Source organism: Schistocerca cancellata, chromosome 2, assembly GCF_023864275.1.
Source record: "Schistocerca cancellata isolate TAMUIC-IGC-003103 chromosome 2, iqSchCanc2.1, whole genome shotgun sequence".
NCBI classification, from domain to species: domain Eukaryota; kingdom Metazoa; phylum Arthropoda; class Insecta; order Orthoptera; family Acrididae; genus Schistocerca; species Schistocerca cancellata.
Genome location: NC_064627.1, coordinates 558,786,511 through 558,811,243, shown reverse-complemented (window position 1 = coordinate 558,811,243; position 24,733 = coordinate 558,786,511). Strand labels below are relative to the sequence as shown.

At 38.5% G+C, this 24,733-nt stretch overlaps 1 protein-coding gene across 2 annotated transcripts; it reads left to right on the top strand.

The window, feature by feature from the left end:
• The first annotated feature begins 221 nt into the window (after positions 1 to 221).
• Positions 222 to 24,733, top strand: LOC126162150 (nucleoside diphosphate kinase 6). 2 transcript variants are annotated; one of them, XM_049918448.1, is made up of 4 exons: positions 222 to 513; positions 12,619 to 12,761; positions 12,875 to 13,035; positions 21,782 to 24,731. In XM_049918448.1, exons 1-4 carry the CDS (start codon positions 397 to 399, stop codon positions 21,985 to 21,987), a joined length of 627 nt encoding a protein of 208 aa, XP_049774405.1. In that variant the 5' UTR covers positions 222 to 396; the 3' UTR covers positions 21,988 to 24,731. The 2 variants fall into 2 exon arrangements, with proteins under 2 accessions (XP_049774405.1, XP_049774407.1); XM_049918450.1 differs by lacking the exon at positions 222 to 513 and adding an exon at positions 528 to 782 and having other exon boundaries at positions 21,782 to 24,733.

The following is a 24,733-nucleotide window of genomic DNA, read 5'->3' as shown; positions in this document are numbered from 1 at the left end:
AATCTGAATGACAACACCAATGTCGCCCTAGTGCCATAATCTGAATGACGACACCAATTTTCATACAAATAATCCCAGCTGACGTCATACTGAAAATCTGTCGCCCTAAATTTTGACCTAACTTGTGGAAACACCACAACTGCCGTGTCAGCCGTCATGCCACTTGTCGTGGCGTGTGGGAAAGAGGTTTTGGAGGATGTGCAAGTTTTCAATGTCTGTGGATACTCGTTGTTTCTTTACGGAGTGTTTGTGAAGAAAAGCTTTGAATCGACTTGTCGGGGATGAAGTTATTTTAACCAAATTGTCATTGAATGAGTGAAATATGTCCAATAATGAAATAGGTAGTAAATACTAAATAGGACGAGGGGCTGCAGTTGAAGTACTGTATGTGAGAACATGTTTATACAGAAAACTTTCTGTTTCCGTACACTGATGAATTTGGCGGTAGAAAATTTACAGCTCACATTAGCTATAATTAAACCACACGTAATCAAAGTTCCTTATGCCTTACAGGTCAGTTAATTTTGCTGGCGCAACAAGTATTGCGGCGAATATTTAGGGCTGGTCATATTGTGTGTACCTCGATAGTATGAAATTAGCAGCAGAAACATAGCAATATAATTTAGCTACTGTAAAGATGCTATTACAGAGGATTGCAATAAAACTTCGCACATATTAGGTGTCGCCGAACGCCAGTCTTTACATTCGTCTGTAAAAATGTCAGGGTTTGCCGTATGACAGCTACCCGCTACAGTGAATGAATGGGGTGTTGTGGTACTCAGGTGAATTGATAGCATTAACAAAGTGGAATCCTACCCCTTTTTATACTCCAGTGGAACCACCGTATCGGGGAAAGACATCAGTGCCAGAACCCAACAAGTTATGTTTGGACTTAGTGATTCCTTAACGTTAAACGTAATTATTGTATAGTGTAACAAAATCGTATATACGCCAAAGGCACGTGATGCTCATAATGCAAAGAAAAAAGGACCCAATTTGTCTATTCTAAAAGAAGAGAAGATCTTGCAAAACGTATACCTTTTCCTCAGTTACTAATTGATTGATATAGTTCCGCTTGTGGCTTATTATGTAATTCAGTCATTGAGTTCCAATGTGTTCAATGGAATTTTCAAATAAGCATAGAAGTGACAGGAACTGTCATTTAATGATATGGTCAGTTGCATTTGAAAACTACAACTACATGGTTCCTTGGCTGACAAATGGTGAACGTATTATGCCAAAACTATTAAATTACAGGAAACCATTCAAGCTACAGATTACCTGTAACACTCACTAGTAAAAATACATGCACTTTCTGTGGCACTAACATAATGCAAAAGCGAAATAAAATACATCTGTATCAAGGACTATGCATATGTGTTTGTATGTATTCTGCATCATTCATACTTGTTTTTCCTCCCATGCATCCTTAACCACATTGAATTAAAAAATAAGTTATTCATTATCCAACTGCACAGGGAATGATGAACCAAATGTTAAAACTTACAGGCCTAATCTGAGTTAACATTGCATTTATAAATCAAATGCAAGTATTTCTGTGTTATCCATATTGCAGTTACAGAAACATTGAAAACAGTGTTTTTATTATTTACATTTTGTATGGTACAGATAACATAGTTATTCTAGTGAATTTCCAAGCTACAACACACAAATGACATCTCTACTTTTTTCTGTCGAAATTAATCAGTTTTTCCTTGAAAGCCGGACTGTTGAAACTACTGGAAAGCCAGAGAGCAGATACAGAGAAAGAAAGTAGATATGGTTTGCACATTTCTTAAAGAAACTGTGTACTGGCTGGTGGTTATGACGCAAAAAGCTAAGACTAACAGTTGTTGGTCTGTACAGATAACACAATATATCAGATAATGAAACGTTTAGAGACTGAACTGGGTGAGAAAGTGTCTGAAAGTAGTAGTTAATTTTCTTGTAGATGAAGAATTCAAAGAAAGTATGAACTGAGAGAGTTTAAGTCCATGTGTCCAACCTTTCTCTGTTTTATACTTGTGCTATGTCTGTATGCACACAAAAATATGGGAAACCACTGTTATCTGTGGGCTTTGCTTAGCTATTCTGTTTTGACGTGTGTGAAGGTGGGGGGGGGGGGGGGGGTAGAGAGGAGGGCACATCGATGATCACTCTCTAACACATATCTTTCCATAAATCCTACAGTGAAGGGGAGAGTCAGGGATGTGGAATTCAATTCAGTTCAGTATTATTTGACAACAGTGGCCACTACAACCAGTTTCATTAAAGCATATTAACAAGTCACATATGTTATCAGAAGTCCGTGTAGATGTAGACGAGCAGGTATTTTGGAAAAAAAAAAGCAATGCTGCTTTTACACTAGTCAGCTGCTATTTTTATCTATCACTTCATACTATGTATTATTATAACTGTTGATTTCAGAGAGTTCCAGTTTTCTTTCTGGTTTCTGGCAATTTTTCCAAGATTTTTGCATTACAATATAGAACTCCATTGGCAGAGATGCTTAATCATTACAGAAATATTTGTACTTTTACTGTATGGTTCTGAATATCATGATTCATATTAATTTTACCTGTTTTACTAACCAGAAATACTCTAAGGGGTAAATTTATTAGCATGTGAGTATAAGAGTATCAAGCTCCCTGAAAGATATTAGATTATCGACTTTACAAATATTGTAACAGCATACTTTTGGAGAATGACTACTTTTTTGAGCACAGCTGCTTTTCTCTCATAGGAGAGTGTTTGGTGAAAATATGTGAAGCAGGAAGAGCTGAGCTTTCTGGATAACTTATCCACATGCTGGCGGCATGTCAGTTTGTTGCCCATCTGGATTCCTAGGAATTGCATATATCCATTTTACGTATGTCTATTGAGTTCTGCTTATCATGCCTTAAACAAAGTTTTATCTGCCTGGACTGGCATACTATGAGTTTCTGTAAGATTAAATAAGAGTTAAGCTATTTGCTGTGAGCCACTTATAAGGGTTGTCCATTACTCTATTGACTATGTCTGGTACAGATGTGTTTGCACCCTTTATCAGTGAACATCACTGGTTTTATTGGGCCCTCAAATATCTGGCAAATCATTTATGTAAGCCAAGTGATTTTGCAAAAACAGACATAATGTCTTATGGGATAACAGCAATCAGTGATTTTATAAAGTTACTTAAAATCCGTCTTGATTGTAAATTTTTTTTTAAATTCATATGACCGGCTTTGGTTCATTCAGAACCATCTTCAGATCTGATAGTTGACTTACAAGAGTAACCCGTCCAAATCCAGCAACTTTCACATGCATGTGACGTAGCATGTGAAAGTTGCTGGATTTGGACGGGTTACTCCTGTAACTGAACTATCAGATCTGAAGATGGTTCTGAATGAACCGAAACCGGTCATCATATGAATAAAAAAAAAATTTGCAATCAAGACGGATTTTAAGTGACACCAGATAGATGGGGTACACAGATTCTGTCTGCAGGGGCGGGGGGGGGGGGGGGGGGGGGGAGGTAAATAAGAGACTGATGACCTTAGGTGTTCAGTCCCTTCAGAGCTTTAACCAACAGTATCAGCGTGTTGGCCAAGAGCCAGAAGCAGCCCACTTGTTGACTCTTATGGAACCCTATAATTGATGTTTCTCCACTTTGGATTCAGTTTTGTTCCTCTTCTAACATTTGTTAATGCGGCACTGTGTTTTATGCTATGGAGACATGAATTTGTCCATGGAAGGGTGATATATTTAATACCAAAGCTTTTTAAATAAAATTGCTTTTGCTATGTGACTTGTTTTATTTCCTTCTGGATACAATTTTGTTTCCTTCTGGATACAATTTTGCAATTTTGGCTTTGTAGAATTTTCAAATAAATCATTGTCCTTTTCAAGATTTGTTACATTGTATGTAATAGTAAATGTCAACAACACCATATTCATCATTTTACCATACATGAATTGTCTTGTGAACCTCACTGATTCAGTAGGCCCTATATCGGAATATGAAGTGAAAGAATGTAATTTGTCAATAGGATTACACAAGAACAATTTATGTAATACTTGATATATCACATAAGTAATATTAACATGACAGTCCGTCTACGATTAAATAATGGATATGGTGTTCTTTACATGAGGCTGGACAAAAATATGGAAACACCACAAGAAAGGCTTGCTTGAACATAAATGCGGGTGGTAGACAAGCCTTCAGGTGGTGATGTTATAACAACATGAACAGCACCTGTGCAATGCCCTCAATACTTTGGAAATTTCAGGGATGGTCAGAACAGTGTTCTTGTACTTGTGAGTGTATTATGTTGGAGTGACTTCATAGGAGGCAAAGTTGTTGGTGCTCACTGGGTGCTTCCTTAACCAAGGTTGTCGAAGTGTTTGGTTTTTCTAGAGGCACAATATCAAAGATTAACATCACATACATGTTAAGCAGAAAAACACCAACCACTAAGTCACAACGCAGATGAAAATGTGTGTTGAGTTAAAGTGACATTGAGAGGATTTGATGAAAAACGAGAGAACAATAGCTGCAAAGGTCACTATAAAATTAAATATCACACTCACAAACTCTCTCGGCACCAAAACAACATGAAGTGAGCTCCATAAGTTGGGGATTGAGGGGTGAACTGGAATTCCAACCCCACAGATCAATGATCCAAATGCCCTTAACAGAAAAATTTGGTATCAAAGCTGTAAAACCTGGACAATCGAGCACAGGAAGAAAGTCATTTGGTCAGATCAGTCTTGTTTCACACTGTTTGCAACTTGTGACCAAGTTTGTATCTGGCATACGCCTTCCAAAGCCTACTGTGCAGACTGCTTGAAACATGTTGGGGTTTGGTGATGGTTTGGGCAGCCATATTGTGTTGCAAAGACCCCATGGTTACTCTATTGGTTGTATTACTACAATGGATTGTGTGACCATATTGGCTAATAAAGTCAACCCCCATGGTAGAATATTTGTTCTCAGTGGTGATGCTGTGTTCAAGGAAGACAGGGCCTACATTCACACAGCTTGTGTCATCCTGAACTGATTTTGTGAACGCGATGACAGTCACCAAAGCTCAGTATTATTGAGCCTTTGTGACCTTCTTTGGAGAGAAGGTTGTATTATCACTTCCATTTCATTGTCAACACCTGAACTCGCACTATTTTGCAGGAAGAATAGTATAAGATGCTCTTGAAAATCATATAGGGCCTGTATTTATCCATTTTGAGATGATTGGAAGTTGTTTTGAATGCCAATAGTTTTCATACACCTTATTAGGGATGATAAAGTGCTATGTTTTTGGTCTTTCCATATTTTGCACACCCCCTGGACTTCAGCATCAGTCTAACTAAATAACTTGAAAGTGACTGCAAAGCTGAAATTATAATATTTTATACAGAAGGAAATAAATTAGCCATCAAATGAAGAAATCATTATCACGTACACAATTCTCCATGGCTGTGACTCCTGATAATAAGAAAATCACCAAACCTTTTTAGCTTTGCTTGTAGAATTTTTTTAATATAGATATTTGAAGGCCTTAAATCAGGATAATGTTTAGCTTAGAGTATGACTCTAACCATCAGTGGCATACTTTTGAAACAGGTTACAATCTTGCCAATAATGTGAGAAAGTACTGATATGGCAGTCTTCTCAACTGGGGCAGCAGCACATTAGGAACGCATATACCACTGGGTGGTTTTCTTACAGCTATTGTGCTGGCTGTGGTCTGTAGTGATGACATCCTGTGCAGCATATGCACATGTTTCATTGTGGATGGACATCTGATAGACGACAATACCCCTACTGACCTAATGACAAGTATCTGTAATAAGAGGAAATTGTGTGCTTAGATTAGCCAGATCATTCCCTATACAATGGCATTGACTGTGGGTCATGTGCATTTGGCACATAGTATTTGAATTGTAGGAAAGTGGGATGGCACTGCAAACACATTTCAATTGAAGCATCACACCCACAATCCTGCCACCACAGGTCATTGGTAACCTCTAGCAAGGAAAGCATTGGTGCAAGTCATGCTGGATGCCTTGATCCTCATGCTATATTGCTATATGAGAATATCACAACCTGAAATGATATTGTCTATGCCACTTTGTGGACAGACTCAACACATGGCAAGTGTCACCCACAGGTTGTGGCTGCTTTCCTGATAAATTATGTATTTGTGTCATAGATTGATTGATTGATTGTTTATTGTTGTAGAGACCTCAGAGATCATCTGAGGCATTACAAAAGTCAATATTACATAGTATAAATGTTACACAAATAATTACAAAACAATAAAAATATTACACAAATAATTATGGTACCTTCACACAAAAGCAAAACAGAGAAACTTCTGGTGCAAATTGATATTGCATAGTAAATTTAGCCAATTACAGACTTACTCATATATAGAAGCATATAAAAACTGATCACAAAGTGTAGTCATACCATATTCTTTGCTCCCTTAAAAATTCATCAGTTTCATACATGCTGAGCTCAAGAAGAAATTCTTTTACTTTTTTTTTGAATTGTTGAATTGGAAGATCCCTGATATGTTGGGGTATGGCATTAAAAATTTTTATGGACTTGTATAAGAAGCACTTTTGTGTTTTTTTATAGTTACATTGGAAAGAAACTAGGTCCTGCTTGTCTCTTGTGTTATAATTATGTCGCATGTCATACTGTTGATAACTCGGATAGTTTTCCTTAATATGCATTACACACTGTAGTATAAATATTGACGGCAGGTTCATAATCTGTAATTTTTTAAAGCTTGGCCTACAGTGAGCTCTGGGTGCCAAGCTACATATCAGGCTTATTGCCTTCTTTTGTAGTTTGAAGACATTAGCAGCCTTGCTTTGATGTCCCCACAGTATGACATAATGTCAGGACAACTTTTAGTACACACATTAGTCTCATATTGCTATGAAGTTTTGGAGGATGGATTCCTTGCATAAACATTTCTTGGTTCATTTGCCACATCAGATTCAGACAAAATTCTAAGTTGTTAATGATATCGAGTGATACCAGTCAGTTTTAGTCTCTGATGAAGATGATGAAGGATATCATCGAAAGTTTGGAATTTTATGTGGCAAGGGAACTGAGAAATTTTTATGCAGGGTCTCATGTTATTTTTTAACTTTTGAATGTGGATAATCAAATCATGTATGCCTGCAAATTTGTTGTTATAACAAATATATTGCCAACACTGAAGTAAGTATTAACTGGCCCAACCCTTTGAGAAAGTAAAGCTGTCATCAACCTGAAAGTGGGTATGAACACCACAGTGCTTTACAACGTATGGTCCTATTGAGGGCAGTATACTGTTGCATTTCTACATCCTTTGGACATACTTACTCAGCCATTTATAGTGGGACCTACATTTTAACATAGACTTTAAACTGATTTAGCTAATGAAAATGGTTACTGAAAACTCTCACCATGAAGGAGAAGTTTCCAAGATAATACTTGTTCCATAGGTTATAATGCAACACTTCGCAATGATGTGGAACATGTCAGTTTAACAGAGGGTTTCTTTACCTGCCATAATTCAACTTTTTTCCTTGCGAGATTACTAATTTATAATTCATCTACTGAGAAGAAGGAGCTGTCATTCAGAATTTTATGTTTTAAATTTGTTTTGAATGTTGGACAGCTCTCTGTCAGACATTAGATGGTATTTGATAAGTGACCAATGACTTTTGTGGACACATAGTTCACCCCTTTATGTGCCAAAGTTAGATTTGACCCAAAGCAGTGAAGATCAGCCTTTCTCCTAGTGTTGTAAATGTGCACATTGCCATTGCTTTTGAACTGGGATGTGTTACTAATAACAAATTTCATAAGTGAATTCCTTAAATGCAAGATGATCTTGGCTGGGCTCCAGCTATTGTTCTGATTACACACTTTTGTCCAATTAATACTTTTTTCTTTAATGATCAGTTACCCCAAAATATGCTATATGAAAGCAGGGAATGAAAATAGGTATAGTAAGCTAATTTACTTATACGTTTATCACCAAAGTTTGCAATGATCCTAATAGCAGCAGTAGCTGAGATCAAATGTTCCAGCAGATCATCAGTGTGTTTCTCCCAGTTGAGTCTCTTTAAGATGAAGTACTGAGTGATAGACTCATATCAAGTAATAACAGCTGACTGTTTCGACTTCGGGCACTTCTGTGGAGCTGAAGTTCGTACCTAAATACATGCAGCCACTTTTGATGTTGTTATGTAATTGACATGGCTGGTTATGTAGTATGGGAAAGAGCAAGAAGAGTTGTGAAAAAAAGGAGGGGTGGCAGAGCAAGTATGAAGCTAGGTCCAAAGCTCTACATCTACATACACACTCCGCAATCCACCATATGGTATGTGGTAGAGGGTACCTCATACCACAACTAGCATCTTCTCTCCCTGTTCCACTCCCAAACAGAATGAGGGGAAAATGACTGCCTATATCCCTCTGCACGAGCCCTAATCTCTCTTATCTTATCTTTGTGGTCTTTCCGCGAAATGTAAGTTGGCGGCAGTAAAATTGTACTGCAGTCAACCTCAAATGCTGGTTCTCTAAATTTCCTCAGTAGTGATTCATGAAAAGAATGGCTCTTTTCCTCTAGAGACTCCCACCAGAGTTCCTGAAGCATTTCTGTAACACTCGCATGATGACCAAACCTACCAGTAACAAATCTGGCAGCCCGCCTCTGAATTGCTTCTATGTCCTCCCTCAATCCGACCTGATAGGGATCCCAAATGCTCAAACAGTACTCGAGAATAGGTCGTATTAGTGTTTTATAAGCGGTCTCCCCCCCATGAACCATGGACCTTGCCGTTGGTGGGGAGGCTTGCGTGCCTCAGCGATACAGATGGCCGTACCGTAGGTGCAACCACAACGGAGGGGTATCTGTTGAGAGGCCAGACAAACATGTGGTTCCTGAAGAGGGGCAGCAGCCTTTTCAGTAGTGGCAGGGGCAACAGTCTGGATGATTGACTGATCTGGCCTTGTAACATTAACCAAAACGGCCTTGCTGTGCTGGTACTGCGAACGGCTGAAAGCAAGGGGAAACTACGGCCGTAATTTTTCCCGAGGACATGCAGCTCTACTGTATGATTAAATGATGATGGCGTCCTCTTGGGTAAAATATTCCGGAGGTAAAATAGTCCCCCATTCGGATCTCCGGGCGGGGACTACTCAGGAGGACGTCGTTATCAGGAGAAAGAAAACTGGCGTTCTACGGATCGGAGCTTGGAACGTCAGATCCCTTAATCGGGCAGGTAGGTTAGAAAATTTAAAAAGGGAAATGGATAGGTTAAAGGTAGATATAGTGGGAATTAGTGAAGTTCGGTGGCAGGAGGAACAAGACTTTTGGTCAGGTGATTACAGGGTTATAAATACAAAATCAAATAGGGGTAATGCAGGAGTAGGTTTAATAATGAATAAAAAAATAGGAGTGCGGGTTAGCTACTACAAACAGCATAGTGAACGCATTATTGTGGCCAAGATAGACACAAAGCCCATGCCTACTACAGTAGTACAAGTTTATATGCCAACTACCTCTGCAGATGATGAAGAAATAGATGAAATGTATGACGAGATAAAAGAAATTATTCAGGTAGTGAAGGGAGATGAAAATTTAATAGTCATGGGTGACTGGAATTCGTCAGTAGGAAAAGGGAGAGAAGGAAACATAGTAGGTGAATATGGATTGGGGGGAAGGAATGAAAGAGGAAGCCGCCTTGTAGAATTTTGCACAGAGCATAACTTAATCATAGCCAACACTTGGTTCAAGAATCATAAAAGAAGGTTGTATACCTGGAAGAATCCTGGAGATACTAAAAGGTATCAGATAGATTATATAATGGTAAGACAGAGATTTAGGAACCAGGTTTTAAATTGTAAGACATTTCCAGGGGCAGATGTGGATTCTGACCACAATCTATTGGTTATGAACTGCAGATTGAAACTGAAGAAACTGCAAAAAGGTGGGAATTTAAGGAGATGGGACCTGGATAAACTGAAAGAACCAGAGGTTGTAGAGAGTTTCAGGGAGAGCATAAGGGAACAATTGACAGGAATGTGGGAAAGAAATACAGTAGAAGAAGAATGGGTAGCTCTGAGGGATGAAGTAGTGAAGGCAGCAGAGGATCAAGTAGGTAAAAAGACGAGGGCTAATAGAAATCCTTGGGTAACAGAAGAAATACTGAATTTAATTGATGAAAGGAGAAAATATAAAAATGCAGTAAATGAAGCAGGCAAAAAGGAATACAAACGTCTCAAAAACGAGATCGACAGGAAGTGCAAAATGGCTAAGCAGGGATGGCTAGAGGACAAATGTAAGGATGTAGAGGCGTATCTCACTAGGGGTAAGATAGATACTGCCTACAGGAAAATTAAAGAGACCTTTGGAGAGAAGAGAACCACTTGTATGAATATCAAGAGCTCAGATGGCAACCCAGTTCTAAGCAAAGAAGGGAAGGCAGAAAGGTGAAAGGAGTATATAGAGGGTTTATACAAGGGCGATGTACTTGAGGACAATATTATGGAAATGGAAGAGGATGTAGATGAAGACGAAATGGGAGATAAGATACTGTGTGAAGAGTTTGACAGAGCTCTGAAAGACCTGAGTCGAAACAAGGCCCCGGGAGTAGACAACATTCCATTTGAACTACTGATGGCCTCGGGAGAGCCAGTCATGACAAAACTCTACCATCTGCTGAGCACGATGTATGAGACAGGCGAAATACCCTCTGACTTCAAGAAGAATATAATAATTCCAATCCCAAAGAAAGCAGGTGTTGACAGATGTGAAAATTACCGAACTATCAGTTTAATAAGTCACAGCTGCAAAATACTAACGCGAATTCTTTACAGACGAATGGAAAAACTGGTAGAAGCCGACCTCGGGGAAGATCAGTTTGGATTCCGTAGAAATATTGGAACACGTGAGGCAATACTGACCTTACGACTTATCTTAGAAGAAAGATTAAGAAAAGGCAAACCTACGTTTCTAGCATTTGTAGACTTAGAGAAAGCTTTTGACAATGTTAACTGGAATACTCTCTTTCAAATTCTGAAGGTGGCAGGGGTGAAATACAGGGAGCGAAAGGCTATTTACAGTTTGTACAGAAACCAGATGGCAGTTATAAGAGTCGAGGGACATGAAAGGGAAGCAGTGGTTGGGAAAGGAGTAAGACAGGGTTGTAGCCTCTCCCCGATGTTATTCAATCTGTATATTGAGCAAGCAGTAAAGGAAACAAAAGAAAAATTCGGAGTAGGTATTAAAATTCATGGAGAAGAAGTAAAAACTTTGAGGTTCGCCGATGACATTGTAATTCTGTCAGAGACAGCAAAGGACTTGGAAGAGCAGTTGAACGGAATGGACAGTGTCTTGAAAGGAGGATATAAGATGAACATCAACAAAAGCAAAACGAGGATAATGGAATGTAGTCAAATTAAGTCGGGTGATGCTGAGGGAATTAGATTAGGAAATGAGACACTTAAAGTAGTAAAGGAGTTTTGCTATTTAGGGAGTAAAATAACCGATGATGGTCGAAGTAGAGAGGATATAAAATGTAGACTGGCAATGGCAAGGAAAGCGTTTCTCAAGAAGAGGAATTTGTTAACATCGAGTATAGATTTAAGTGTCAGGAAGTCGTTTCTGAAAGTATTTGTATGGAGTGTAGCCATGTATGGAAGTGAAACATGGACGATAACTAGTTTGGACAAGAAGAGAATAGAAGCTTTCGAAATGTGGTGCTACAGAAGAATGCTGAAGATAAGGTAGGTAGATCACGTAACTAATGAGGAGGTATTGAATAGGATTGGGGAGAAGAGAAGTTTGTGGCACAACTTGACTAAAAGAAGGGATCGGTTGGTAGGACATGTTTTGAGGCATCAAGGGATCATAAATTTAGCATTGGAGGGCAGTGTGGAGGGTAAAAATCGTAGAGGGAGACCAAGAGATGAATACACTAAGCAGATTCAGAAGGATGTAGGTTGCAGTAGATACTGGGAGATGAAGAAGCTTGCACAGGATAGAGTAGCATGGAGAGCTGCATCAAACCAGTCTCAGGACTGAAGACCACAACAACAACAAGCGGTCTCCTTTACAGATGAACCACATCTTCCCAAAATTCTACCAGTGAACCGAAGACGACTATCCACCTTCCCCACAACTGCCATTACATGCCTGTCCCACTTCATATCGCTCTGCAATGTTACACCCAAATATTTAATCGACATGACTGTGTCAAGCGCTACACTACTAATGGAGTATTCAAACATTACAGGATTCTTTTTCCTATTCATCTGCATTAATTTCTCTCTATAAGAGAGAAGATGCATAAAAAGCAAGTGAACAAGAAAAGTTAATAGTAGATAAATGGTTGTTGTGACAGTATCTGTGTATATTGGCCATCAGTGTGTTGGAAAAGAGTGGAGAAGGAAAATGTTAATAGATTTTTCCATAATGCCGAAGATCAATAGGCACGTGATTGCCTATCTGGCAGTATTATTATTCATTTTACTAAAGTTGTAGTTACTTCATGAGTTTTATTTTGTTCTTTTCTTTTAGTATTAGATTACTCACACTATGATGTTTCAACAACTTTGAATGGTTTCAGGATATTCGAGATAAAATATTGGCCAAAGGATTTTATGTTGTGAGGAATAAACGAGTTCATCTAAGTGAAGCACAAGTGGAAGAATTCTATGCAGAACATAAAGAAAAATTCTTTTATCATCGCCTTATTACATTCATGCAAAGGTTAGTTATTGTATTCATAATCATTTTATTACAGGATTATAACAGGAAGCTCTCAACATATATATTTTTTAAATGTGGTAGGTGTAATATATGCAACTGTTGCTTTGTTCCAGTGGTCCCTGTGATGTGTATGTTTTAGCGAGAAAGAATGCCATTCAGGAATGGAGGAAGTTAATGGGACCTACAAAAGTTTATCAAGCACAGTACACTCATCCTGACAGTATTAGGGGATGTTATGGTTTATCAGATACTCGAAATGCTTCTCATGGATCAGGTTGTAGCTTTTTCATAAACTTCAGTACATGCCCTGAAACACATTTGCATACATATGGCATTAAGTATTGTTTCTAATATTCTTATTGTGAATGCAGATATTGTATTTATTTATCCGTTCAGAGTATACACATTGTCCACTTCTAGTCATATTTTTGCTGAGTTTCTGTGTTTATAAAAGTATTAAAATATGCAGTTCATGATCTGTTAGGTCATATGGGCAGCCACACATGTGGAATTTGTGAAAGTGGCCAGTATTCCTAAAATTCAATTCTCAAAATGAAATATAGAAAGGAATCCAAATAATTTTTAAAACAAAAGAGGTGTTTTCACTTCCCAGGTGTCAAAGCGAAGTTGAAAATATGAAGGCAACTATTACATAAACTGAAGCTTGACACACTTGTTTGGCCCTACAACATTGATGACATTTTACTCCATAGTAAGGCGGGTGTACACCCACATACTACAGTTCTATTACAGACAAGAAATCAACTGATTTACTGAAAGTTTTACTTAACATTTTATATTGGTGTTACTATCTCCCAGCATCTGCGTACGCTAGGAAATTCTGTTATCCTGTGACTACTGATGCTATTCACGGTAACAGCAGCAACTTGAATACCTGTTCTACCACATTAGTCATGTGGTCCTCATTCCCGAAATTAGTGTTTTGACTTTCTAAAATGTACTTCACTATTATTACTCACCTTGTCTTAATTTATGCTAGTCTTCGAGGTTTCTCTTTCATAAATTTACTTGTTCTCACATTCAGCACTGAAATTTTCTCTTTGACACTAAGTACTCAGGACAAAAATTTATCCACACCAGAAGATGCCATGCTAATGTCATGTAACACTGCCTTTAGCCTTGATAATCGCCTGTTTGGTGAGGAACCAAGTCTGCAGATTTGTTCAAGTGTGCCATATCCACTGAAGTGGCTCATTGATTATTGGATCCTGTATGAAACTGCAGGTGTCTTGTCTGCTACATTTCATCTACTTTTCCAAATAGCCCCAGACTTTTACAGTGTAGTAGGATCAGGTGATTTAGTGTGCTGCTTGAGGTGCAATAGGATACTTCAGTGTTTGACAAATCAACCACATATAATCCTTTTTCTTTTTTCTGTCATTCCTTAGTTGCTTCAGAATTCATGGAGGTACATTCCCTCTTTGCAGCTAGATGGAAAGGCAGTTTGCTTTTCACTATATGTCTTTTGCTTCTTTTATTTATGAATCATCTTCAGTGGCCTGTAATACATGTTGTTATACAGGGTATTTGGAACTTCCCATTACATACTTCTAGGACTTGTAGAGGGAAGTGAGTACAGAATATTTTGAATAGCATCCCTTGTCCTGAAAAGTACCATTTCTGTTCTACAATGGTTTCAGTTCAGATGTGTAATGCAGCCACGTCTGCTGAGGGAAAGATAAAAGTCACATTGTTGCTTTTCCTGGTATGCAATAGGATAATTTTTTAATTTAATTGGCTGGCTAGGTCCCCCCGTCGGGCAGACCATTTGCCGGGTGCCGGTCTTTCAATTTGACACCACTTCAGCAACCTACAGTCGATGAAAATGATAGGATGAGGATGAAGACAGTACAACACCCGGTCCCTGGGTGGAGAAAATTCCCCGACTCAGCCGGGAATCGAACCTGGGCCCAGAGGATTGACAATCCGTCACTCTGACCATTCAGCTACCGGGGGCGAACAGCAAGAGGATAGACAGGATGACATGCACTACTTCAGACCATCACCTAATGCCACTTAATGTCTACCTTGCTGCAAGACCTATTCAATGCCTGTATGTCTCCGATACAGTAAACATGGTTCGGTACTTTGTTTTCAGAATACGCAGACATGCTGCTTGTGTATGGTGAAGCTCGAGGTAATGGAAGAGCTGATAGTTGGCTGCATCATGAATGTTTTCCGCAACATATCATGCCATCCCACAAACTTTTTACCTAAGCTGAGCAGTGACTTGGAGAAACAGCTACCTTCAACATGAGGAGGCAGTACTGTAATGTTCCACAGCCATGCTGCATGCCCAAATTTGAAAATGATGTACTGCATTGCATTCAGGAGAACCCATCAACAAGTACTCAAACAATTTTGTGTGTAATGAGTGTTAGTCACAGTATCATCTGGGAAGTTCTGCATGAGCAACAATTACATCTGTACCCAGAGTGAGATTTTCACTCTGCAGCGGAGTGTGCGGTGATATGAAACTTCCTGGTAGATTAAAACTGTGTGCCAGACCGGGACTCAAACTTGGGACTTTTGCCTTTCGTGGGCAAGGGCTCTACCATCTGATCTACCCAACCACGACTCACGCCCCGTCCTCACAGCTTTACTTCCGCCAATACCTCTTCTCCTACTTTCCAAACTTCACAGAAGCTCTCCTGCAAACCTTGCAGAACTAGCACTTCTGGAAGAAAGGATATTGCAGAGAAATGGCTTAGCCACAGCCTGGGGGATGTTTCCAGAATGAGATTTTCACTCTGCAGCAGAGTGTGCGCTGATATGAGACTTCCTGGCAGATTAAAACAGTTTGCTGGACCGAGACTCGAACTCGGGACCTTTGCCTTTCGCGGGCAAGTGCTCTACCAACGAGACGAGGTACGGGCAGAAGTAAAGCTGTGAGGACTTGGTGTGAGTCATGCTTGGTTAGCTAAGATGGTAGAGCACTTGCCCACGAAAGACAGAGGTCCCAACTTCAAGTCTTGGTCTGGCACACAGTTTTAATCTGCCATGAAGTTGCATATAAGCGCACACTCCACTGCAGAGTGAAAATATCATTCTGGAAACATTCCCCAGGCTGTGGCTAAGCCATGTCTCTGCAATATCCTTTCTTCCAGGAGTGCTAGTTCTGCAAGGTTCACAGGAGAGCTTCTGTGAAGTTTGGAAAGTAGGAGAAGAGGTACTGGCGGAAGTAAAGCTGTGAGCATGGTAGCTCAGATAGTAGAGCACTTGCCTGCAAAAGGCAAAGGTCCCGAGTTGAGTCTCAGTCCGGCACACAGTTTTAATCTTTAAAAGACATCATAGTCGCCATCGACTGTATAAAATATTTATTATTATTATTGCAATTTCGGCCTTGTGCCCATTTTCAAGTAACACTGCAAAAGTTACATTCTGTCAGAATATAAATCTATCTGACATGAGTACATGTCGTCATCAAAATGCAGCCTTTTGACGACAACATGTACTGATGTCAGATAGTTTTATATTCTGACAGAATGTAATTTTTGCAGTGTTACTTGAAAATGACCATAAGGCCAAAATTGCAATGGTAACAACAAATATTTTATACAGTCAACGGCGACTATGATGTCTTTTTAAGAAATATTATATTACTGTGAATCCCAACCATGAGAAGTTAATCAGTTTTAATCTGCCAGGAACTTTCACATCTGTACCACTTACAAAGGGTACACATTATGGGCCCAGCCGATTTTCCGCAACACTTTGCACACTGCATGTTGTTCTTGCAGCACTGCATTATCACATCCATGTTTCCATGTCAAGTTTTGTTCACAGTTGAATGTAAATTCACTAGGAACTATGTTCTGAATTTGCAAAACAGCCATGTCTAGGCAGATGGAAACCTTCATGCCATGAATGTTTAGGGATTTCAGCACCAGTATGGTGTTAACATGTGGACAGATATTTTGGACAGTTATGTGATTGGGCCATATCTCCTTCCGCTCAGGTTAACTGGTCCTGCATACTTGATCTTCCTACAAAGCTTATTGGACCCATTCTTGGAAGCTGTGCCACTGAATGTCCATCAGGAAATGTGGTTTCAGCATGATGGTACACCACCTCATTTCTCATGTGTGGTTCAGAGACATCTCAAAAGACAATATGATGAAAGTTGAATTGGCCAAGGTGGTTCAATTGCGTGGCCACAGCGATCGCTGGATTTAACTCCTATGGACTACTTCTTGTGCGATCGTATGCAAAGTTTAATTTACAAGAATCCTGTAGAGACTAAGGAATATCTGCTGGCATGAGTTCTGACCGTTGTAGTAAAAACTGAAGAGGTTCCAGGTGGGATGGGGGTGAAAACCAGAACATGGTTTGTAGGTACAATGTCAGTAACAATGTTGCTGGTCGCCACATCAATATGCTGTTGTAACAAATCAGTACTGCTCTAAATGTATGATGTGCTGGACTCTTGTTTTTTTTTTATTTGGCAACAATGTAAATAGGTAATGTTTAAGTTATAAATTAAAACAATCAATTATTGATAAAATTATTGAATTGGAGAGATAAAAAATCTACTCCACAAGTGGTGGCAGAGCACACACATAGAAGACTGTTGTGATTGGCAAGCTTCCCAAGCCAACAGCTTCTTCTTCAAACAGAAGGGTTGAAGGGGAAGGAAGAAGGGTGAAGGAAAATTACTGGAGAGGTCTAGAAAAAGGGAAAGATTTTGGGAAAGTCACCCAGATTCTCAAAATCTACCCCTTTTCCATCTGAACTGAAACTGTCGTAGAATGGAAACTGTGTGTTTCCAGACATGGGTTCCTCTTCAAAATATTATGTACTCACTACCCTCTACAAGTCCTAGAAGTTTGTAAAGAGAATTTGTGAATAATCTCTATAGTAAATGCATTATGTAGACAAATATGTTACTATGTTATGTTTTCTCGTTTTTTTTTCCCCAGATTAGAAACAACTTTTGCAGCACAAGTTTTGTAAGACTAAATTATCAAACACCAAACAATAATTTATCCTCACAAAATTTGTGCTGCTAAAGTTGTTTCTAATCTGAAAAAAACCATGAGAAAACATAACATAGTAACATACTTTTCTACTTGTGAGATTAAATTATCAAACACCAAACAATAATTTATCCTCACAAAACTTGTGCTGCAGAAGTTGTTTCTGAAAATGTAACCTCGCAAAACTTGTGCTGCGAAAGTTGGTTCTAATCTGAGAAACAAGAGAAAAATATGAGAAAATGTAATTAAAAAAAACCTTCAAAACATTGCAAAACCATCTGCAGCCTACTCTACACCCTCCACACACACCAGGTTAATTGCCTCATAGGGCTGTTGGTGCCTCATCATCTGTAAAGAGACAAAATCGCAACTCATTAGATTACACTGCATTTCTCTAATAAGATACTCTTCCATTTCTGTGTTTGGCCCATTGAAGCTGTTCAGCTTTGTGTGCAATTGTGAGTAATGACATGTTGTGAGATACTCAACACAAGATGGCCATTTCATGCAGTCCCCGTCACAATGTTCACATAGAAACATTTAAGATGGATCTATATTCACTGACAGCAACAGTTCCTGTTGGGTTGGAAATCAATGGACATTTGCAAGGCTTGACACTCATCTCTGATCCATGTTGGTTAGTATTTTTTTATGATCACTATTATTATGCCGTGTTGAGGGCCCCACATAATAATTTGTAAGGGAAGGGGGGGCTAGATTTTGCGGTGTGGTGTACTTTTAATATTTTTGAAGATGAATGGTGACTTTTAAGTAGCCATATAAAAGTTCCAGTTCTGTCGCAGTTAAAAACCTGCATAATACCGATTTTTAAATCTTTTTTTTTTTAAGGAAAAGCACATGACTGCACTATATTTTTTCCATTCCCTGAAAAGCTGGGGATAGATTGATGGTAACTCCCCCCCCCCCTCTCTCCCCCCTCCAGTCCTGGGTATGGGTGCCCTTGTGCTGTGTTACATGTCTGTGAGTAGTTGAGTAGTACACCATTTTGCACAGTCATTATTCATAAACCAACAAATCAGGCTGCTTCATTCACAGTGTGGTCGTGGACATATCCAAATATAATAGCTCCTTTCTACCAATCTGTTACATTTCCCACATTCACCCATCTTACTGTGCTGTACCAGACAGCCGACTAGCACGTACACAACACTTCACTGAGTCACCAACGGAGGGTCACATGATCAACTGGTACCAGTCATACACCATCTGCAGTGCTCCAAAGTGACCAGTTTGTCCTTTTAAGGGGATGACTGATGTTTTGTCTGGTGAACTTATATACTGTACTTGTTGTTTAATATTACTTAATTTTGTAACCCCTTACTCCTTTTCCTTTCTTCGTGCACTTCATTATTTTTTTCGTAATTATTATTTTTTTTTAATTTTAGATATGTTAGCATTATTGGTTCCCAACAGTTCATTTCTAAAAATACTCTAGGTTTTATTATAAGGTGTTGGTTCATTGTTACTTTCATAATCATAACATTATGATACAGAATGGCTAGTCAGTACTTAGTTCTGTTGATAGATACATATAAATGCACAAGAAGCTACCACAACTTTCACAACTGTTAGTTACATCCTCAGGGAGGAAGAGGACTAGGTAGGTCTAGGTTTGGAAAGGCAGGTCATCTGCCTTCCAATCCCAAAATGCAGGGGGCCCATCTGTTGTGAAGACTGGGAGAATTTAAGTTACGGCAAGCCATTCTGGCTCACAATTTTATAGTTTTCTCAAGTGACTCAGAGCCATTTGACTTTTCTCAAGTGAATGTTCCCTTAAGTACAGTTGATTTATAGTCATTCAGCTTTTGAAGTCACGTTTCCTTTCCTTCAAAAACTGTGCCAATATCATTTATTTTTCTTGTTCTGCGTCCTTATCCTGAAGCAGAAAAGCTAGAAACTACTGAAACCCAAAAGTATTTTTAAATTTTTGTATCTATCTGCCGTGTTCCAGTTGCTCCTATTTTTATGGCTGGTAGAAAGACTGAAATCTTTTATTATAGTCTGTATTAACAAAAATATCTGATGAGCCAGAAAAATTATAGCCACCTGCTTAATAGCTTGTTGATCCGTGATTCTGCATGGCATGGATTCAACAAGTCCTTGGTAGGTTTCTGGAAGTATGTGCCACCAGATGTCTATGCACAGGTCACACAATTCCTGTAAATTGCAGACCAATGTATGCAGGAGCTGGTATTTAGTGTTATCCCAGATGTGTTTCTTGAGTTCAGGTCAGGTGGATATGGTGGCCAAGGCATCAACATGAGTTCACTTTTATGCTCCTGAAAATACAGCAGCACAGTTCTGGATATGTGAGATGGATAGTTATCCTGCTGGAAGATGTTGGAAAGCACCAAGTAATAAGGCATGATGGTCGCCTGCAATGTTGCTTACGTAGTTCAGTCAGGTGAATGGCTGTCATACCATAATATTGCCCCCATTGGTTCATGTCTATGGCACAATGCATGTTTTGAGCAGCCATTTGCCTTGATGACAGTGTATCCAGGCATTACCATTAACCAGGTGAAGTAAGTAACCATGATTCCTTCAATCAGGTGACATATTTCCATTGATCAATGGATCAATCTTGATAAACCCATGTCCTCTTCAATCATAATTGATGTCATTGTGTCAAAATAGGATTGAGTAGATATCATCTGCTGTAGAATTACATGTTAAACAATGTGCACTGAACAGTGTGCTCTGAAACGCTTTTGCCAGCACCAGAATTATACAGTGTCATCAGATATATCACAGATTGCCACCAATCCTGCTTTACAGAACGAGCACACCTCTGTCCTGCATCTTGCAACACCTGGTTGCCTACTGGTGGTTCTTGAGCCAATTTCCATAGATGGCCACAATAGTAGCATGTGAACAGTTAATGAGCTTCATAGTTCCTGAGATGCTCATTCCCAGGCACCAGGCCATAACAATCTGCCATTTGTCAAAGTCTCTTATGTCAGTGGATTTCCTCATTTTCAGTCCATATCATCACTAGAAAAAAAATCCCTATTCATCTCTGCTCCACTTATATATATATATTTTTTTTACTGTGTCACATGCCTGCATTGCTGCCATGTGCTATTCAGTTTCATGGTGGGCAGTAGTCTTAATGTCTGGCTCATCATTGTATATCTATACTTAACATACCAGCTTCAAAACCTCTAACCTGCAAAATTTATTTAACAGTGTCACTTCTTGTCACTATGTTTAACAGTTTGTAGTGCAGTGTATAGGCATGGCAGAGGTCTGTGGAAAATATGTGGACATGGTTTTGGAAGCCTTGTTAATATTTATGACTCAGGGAAAGTTAAGAGGACTAAAAAGCTAGCTACACTACTAAAAAACTAAACTTCTTCTGAACAGTCCTTGGAAGGCCCAACAGTACCGACTGGCCGCTGTGTCATCCTCAGCTCACAGGCATCACTGGATGCAGATATTGATGGGCATGTGGTCAGCACACTGCTCTCCTGGCTGTATGTCAGTTTACGAGACTGGAGCCACCACTTCTCAATCAAGTAGCTCTTCAGTCTGCCTCACAAGGGCTGAGTGCACCCCACTTTCCATCAGCACTCAGCAGACTGGATGGTCACCCATCCAAGTGCTAGCCCAGCTCGACAGTGCTTAACTTCGGTGATCTGATGGGAACCGGTGTTACCACCGCGGCAAGGCCATTGGCAGATACACTACAGTTTATGAAAATTACAAAATGCAGCACTGTTATCCAAAATGAAACTTTCTCCACATATTGTATGTAACACATAAAGAAATTGTTAAAAGTACACATCACTAGATCTAGAACAGTATTATATGCCAAAAATCAGTACTAGATGAAGATCACATAACAACATCATATGCATAAAATATTATGTAAGAGTGTGCCATACTATGTATATTATTTATGTTTGGAAGACATGCTTAAAAAACATTAAAAACCTCTAATTGTATTGCTGAAACATTTATCAGGAGTGTGTTTAATATATATCTTTTCTTGGTTTGTAGACTCACCAGAAGCAGCCCTCAAGGAAATCAGTTTCTTTTTCATGGATATTGATATAGGAAAATGGTTTGCAGAAGATGAACCACTGTACAAAGCTGGATCTGTTGCATTTAACACAGAGGAATTTATACATACAATAAAAAATGAAAAACCATCCTGTAATAATAGCTACTGCCTCACATCTTACTTACCACCAATGCAGGAATAGGACTAATGATAATATGTCTGTAACTTCTGTACAAATCAGTCTCTTATTTACAGTATGTAAAATTTTATGAAAGGATATAGGGATTCTTTGTGATTCTATAGAGATTTTACATATAGCATTTTTAATGCTATGTAAAAAAGTGCATTTGCGGATACATGTACTTGTTAATATATTTAGACAGAGTTTATACTAGTGTGTGTGTGTGTGTGTGTGTGTGTGTGTGTGTGTGTGTGATGATAAATAATTTTTTAGAGTGCCAAAGAAAAATACTGATAATATATAGGGAATAAATATATTAAATGAAGAGAAGTACCAATGGCAATCTCCCTTAATATAAAAACAATACATAGTATTGTCTTGGAAGCTTCTAACTGCTTTAACTGTGATAGTTTAAAAAGTGCATTTCACTTAGGAACAATGTATCAGTACATGAGTAGACGTGATCAGTAACTGATAAAATTACAACATCTGGGGCAACAAAAGTCAGAAAACTGGTTTTATGGAATCAGAGGTTCTAGGTGCTACTTCAGACTTGGTGTTTGTCTTACAACTCAAGGTCCCAAATGAATTATTTTCTGCATTGCATATTTTCTTTCTTGTGTACATTTTTCTTGTCTGATTCTCAATAGAAGAATTCTTCTTTATGCTATCCTCAGATGTTATAATTTCAGAAGATGGTAACTAAATACTTTTTATGCCTATGAACTTAGTCTGTAGCTATAAATGATTTTAGTCTTCATGTAATGTAATCAAAAAATATTTGTTATTTCATTGATAAAATATTATATTTGTTACATTTTTATGTTTAAAAATTATAATGACACATGTGAAATGCTATCTTTTCTTATTTTGTACTTGAGACCTAAAAATGATGCTTTGGCTTCCATATACAAGGGTTATTCAGAAAGTAAGGAACGATCAGTCGCGAAGTGGAAAATACAGTGAAAATCAGATGAAGCTTTGTACATATGCATTGGGCACTGTGTCTAGTATGCCCGGCGATAGCATCATGTCCCTCTTTTCAGTTCTGAGCTCACAGTGAGAAAGTAAAGATGGCTAGAATTTAGCATCTCCTGCCTAGTATGAGGACCTGGTGAAAGATTTCGCCTGAAGCTATACAATCCACATAACATAACTGTCATGTGGTTCATTCTTCACAATAATTCTTGGCCACACTCTGCAGGGGCAATGAAGATGCTCCTGCAGCATTTTCCATAGGAAGTGTTTGATCACCCACAATACAGCCTTAATGGGCTACCCCTGAGGTTCATCTCTGCTCAAATGAACTGCTGGTTATGAAGACAATATTTTGACACAGACAACGAGCTGCAGTCCAGAATAGAAAATTGTCGAAAACCAATGGCAGCTGTCTTCTATAACAATGGAATTGAAAAGTTGGTATAATGCTACGACAGATGTCTAAGTCTGAGCAGCGACTGTGTAGAGAAGTAGCTAACCATTGCAAATAAAACAATTTTGATTTCCACTGTGGTTTCCATTTCGTGACCTATTGTTCCTTACTTTCCGAATAGCCCTCATATGAAGGAAAATACATTCTTGATAAATGCTGAGCAAATGATTAAAATGTACATAGTTGAGAGATATTCTCAATGAATAACTTGTAAGTAGTTGTGTTGTACTTTAATACCCAAACACTTGTGTGGGATCAACATTACATTTAAAAATTTGCAGTATTTCAGTGCTCCGTGAGATAATGAATTAAAATGCATATTTTTATCCTTAATATATTTTATTTATATTTTATCATTAGGTCTAACACTCTTATCCTTGCGTAAGATACTTTCCCAGAAGTTAACCAGCACTTACTTATCCTTACTTCTGCTCGATTTTAATTGACACCAAGACATCATGTACTGTAGAAAGAATAAAATCTTCCATCTGTATTTTCCTTATTAATCCATTTCCAATGTTCTTCCCATAGTTTCTCTCAGAGTGCTGTGAACTAGTCATTGTTTATGATAATGTTGTTGTTGTTGATGTTGTTGTCTCTAAAAACAAATTGTCTATTGGTGTCACAGTATGTCCTGCAATCAGTCTAGGGAAATTTATTGTGGCAAATAATCTAAAGTTGTGCAACAACACCTATACGTGTCATCTTTTGGTGCTGTTTGACAGAAAAACAATAGTAAAGTATCCACAAACAGTGATTCTCATTACATTTGCATAACTTTATTAAAACTGTCCCTAACTCTTTTTAATGAAATTTAAGATATATTCTGCTGGTGGTCTGAAAACTGCCAGTGGTACTTGCTTGTGTATTTCCTGATCCACTATTGTGGCACACTTTCAAACTGTTGTTCAACACAATATTTATTAACCAGAAGAGCTTGGCACTTTACTTCATTTTCTGCACAAACAACCACTCCATTCCTCTTACTGGTCCTCAAGTTGTATTCTATTGGCTTATGTCCATCAAGATGAGTCTGTTCAATTTCAGTGATTTCCATGTGATGTTCTGATATGCACAACACACATCTACTGACTTCAGGCTTTTTCTTAAGGCCTGTTCATTCATAAACATTTCCCTCTTTAAACATCTTGGGTATGAGAAATGACACACTGAGTTTTGACCAAAAGATTTGACACCATTGTTATGGCTTTTGTAGAATCAAACACAGTTGAAGTTACAGCTCTTCGCTGACTGAGTAAAAGTAGTGGGAAATAGTTGGTTTGTCTTTTCTAATGTACAAACCAGTGTCAACCTTTTTGTCAATAAAATATTAGC

Bases quoted from the DNA above. Each gene is read 5' to 3' on its own strand.
- LOC126162150 (XM_049918448.1), top strand. From the start codon at position 397: ATGTTTATACAGAAAACTTTCTGTTTCCGTACACTGATGAATTTGGCG. The intron at 514-12,618 runs GTCAGTTAATTT...GAATGGTTTCAG, and splicing joins AAGTTCCTTATGCCTTACAG to GATATTCGAGATAAAATATT. The intron at 13,036-21,781 runs GTTGTAGCTTTT...CTTGGTTTGTAG, and splicing joins AAATGCTTCTCATGGATCAG to ACTCACCAGAAGCAGCCCTC.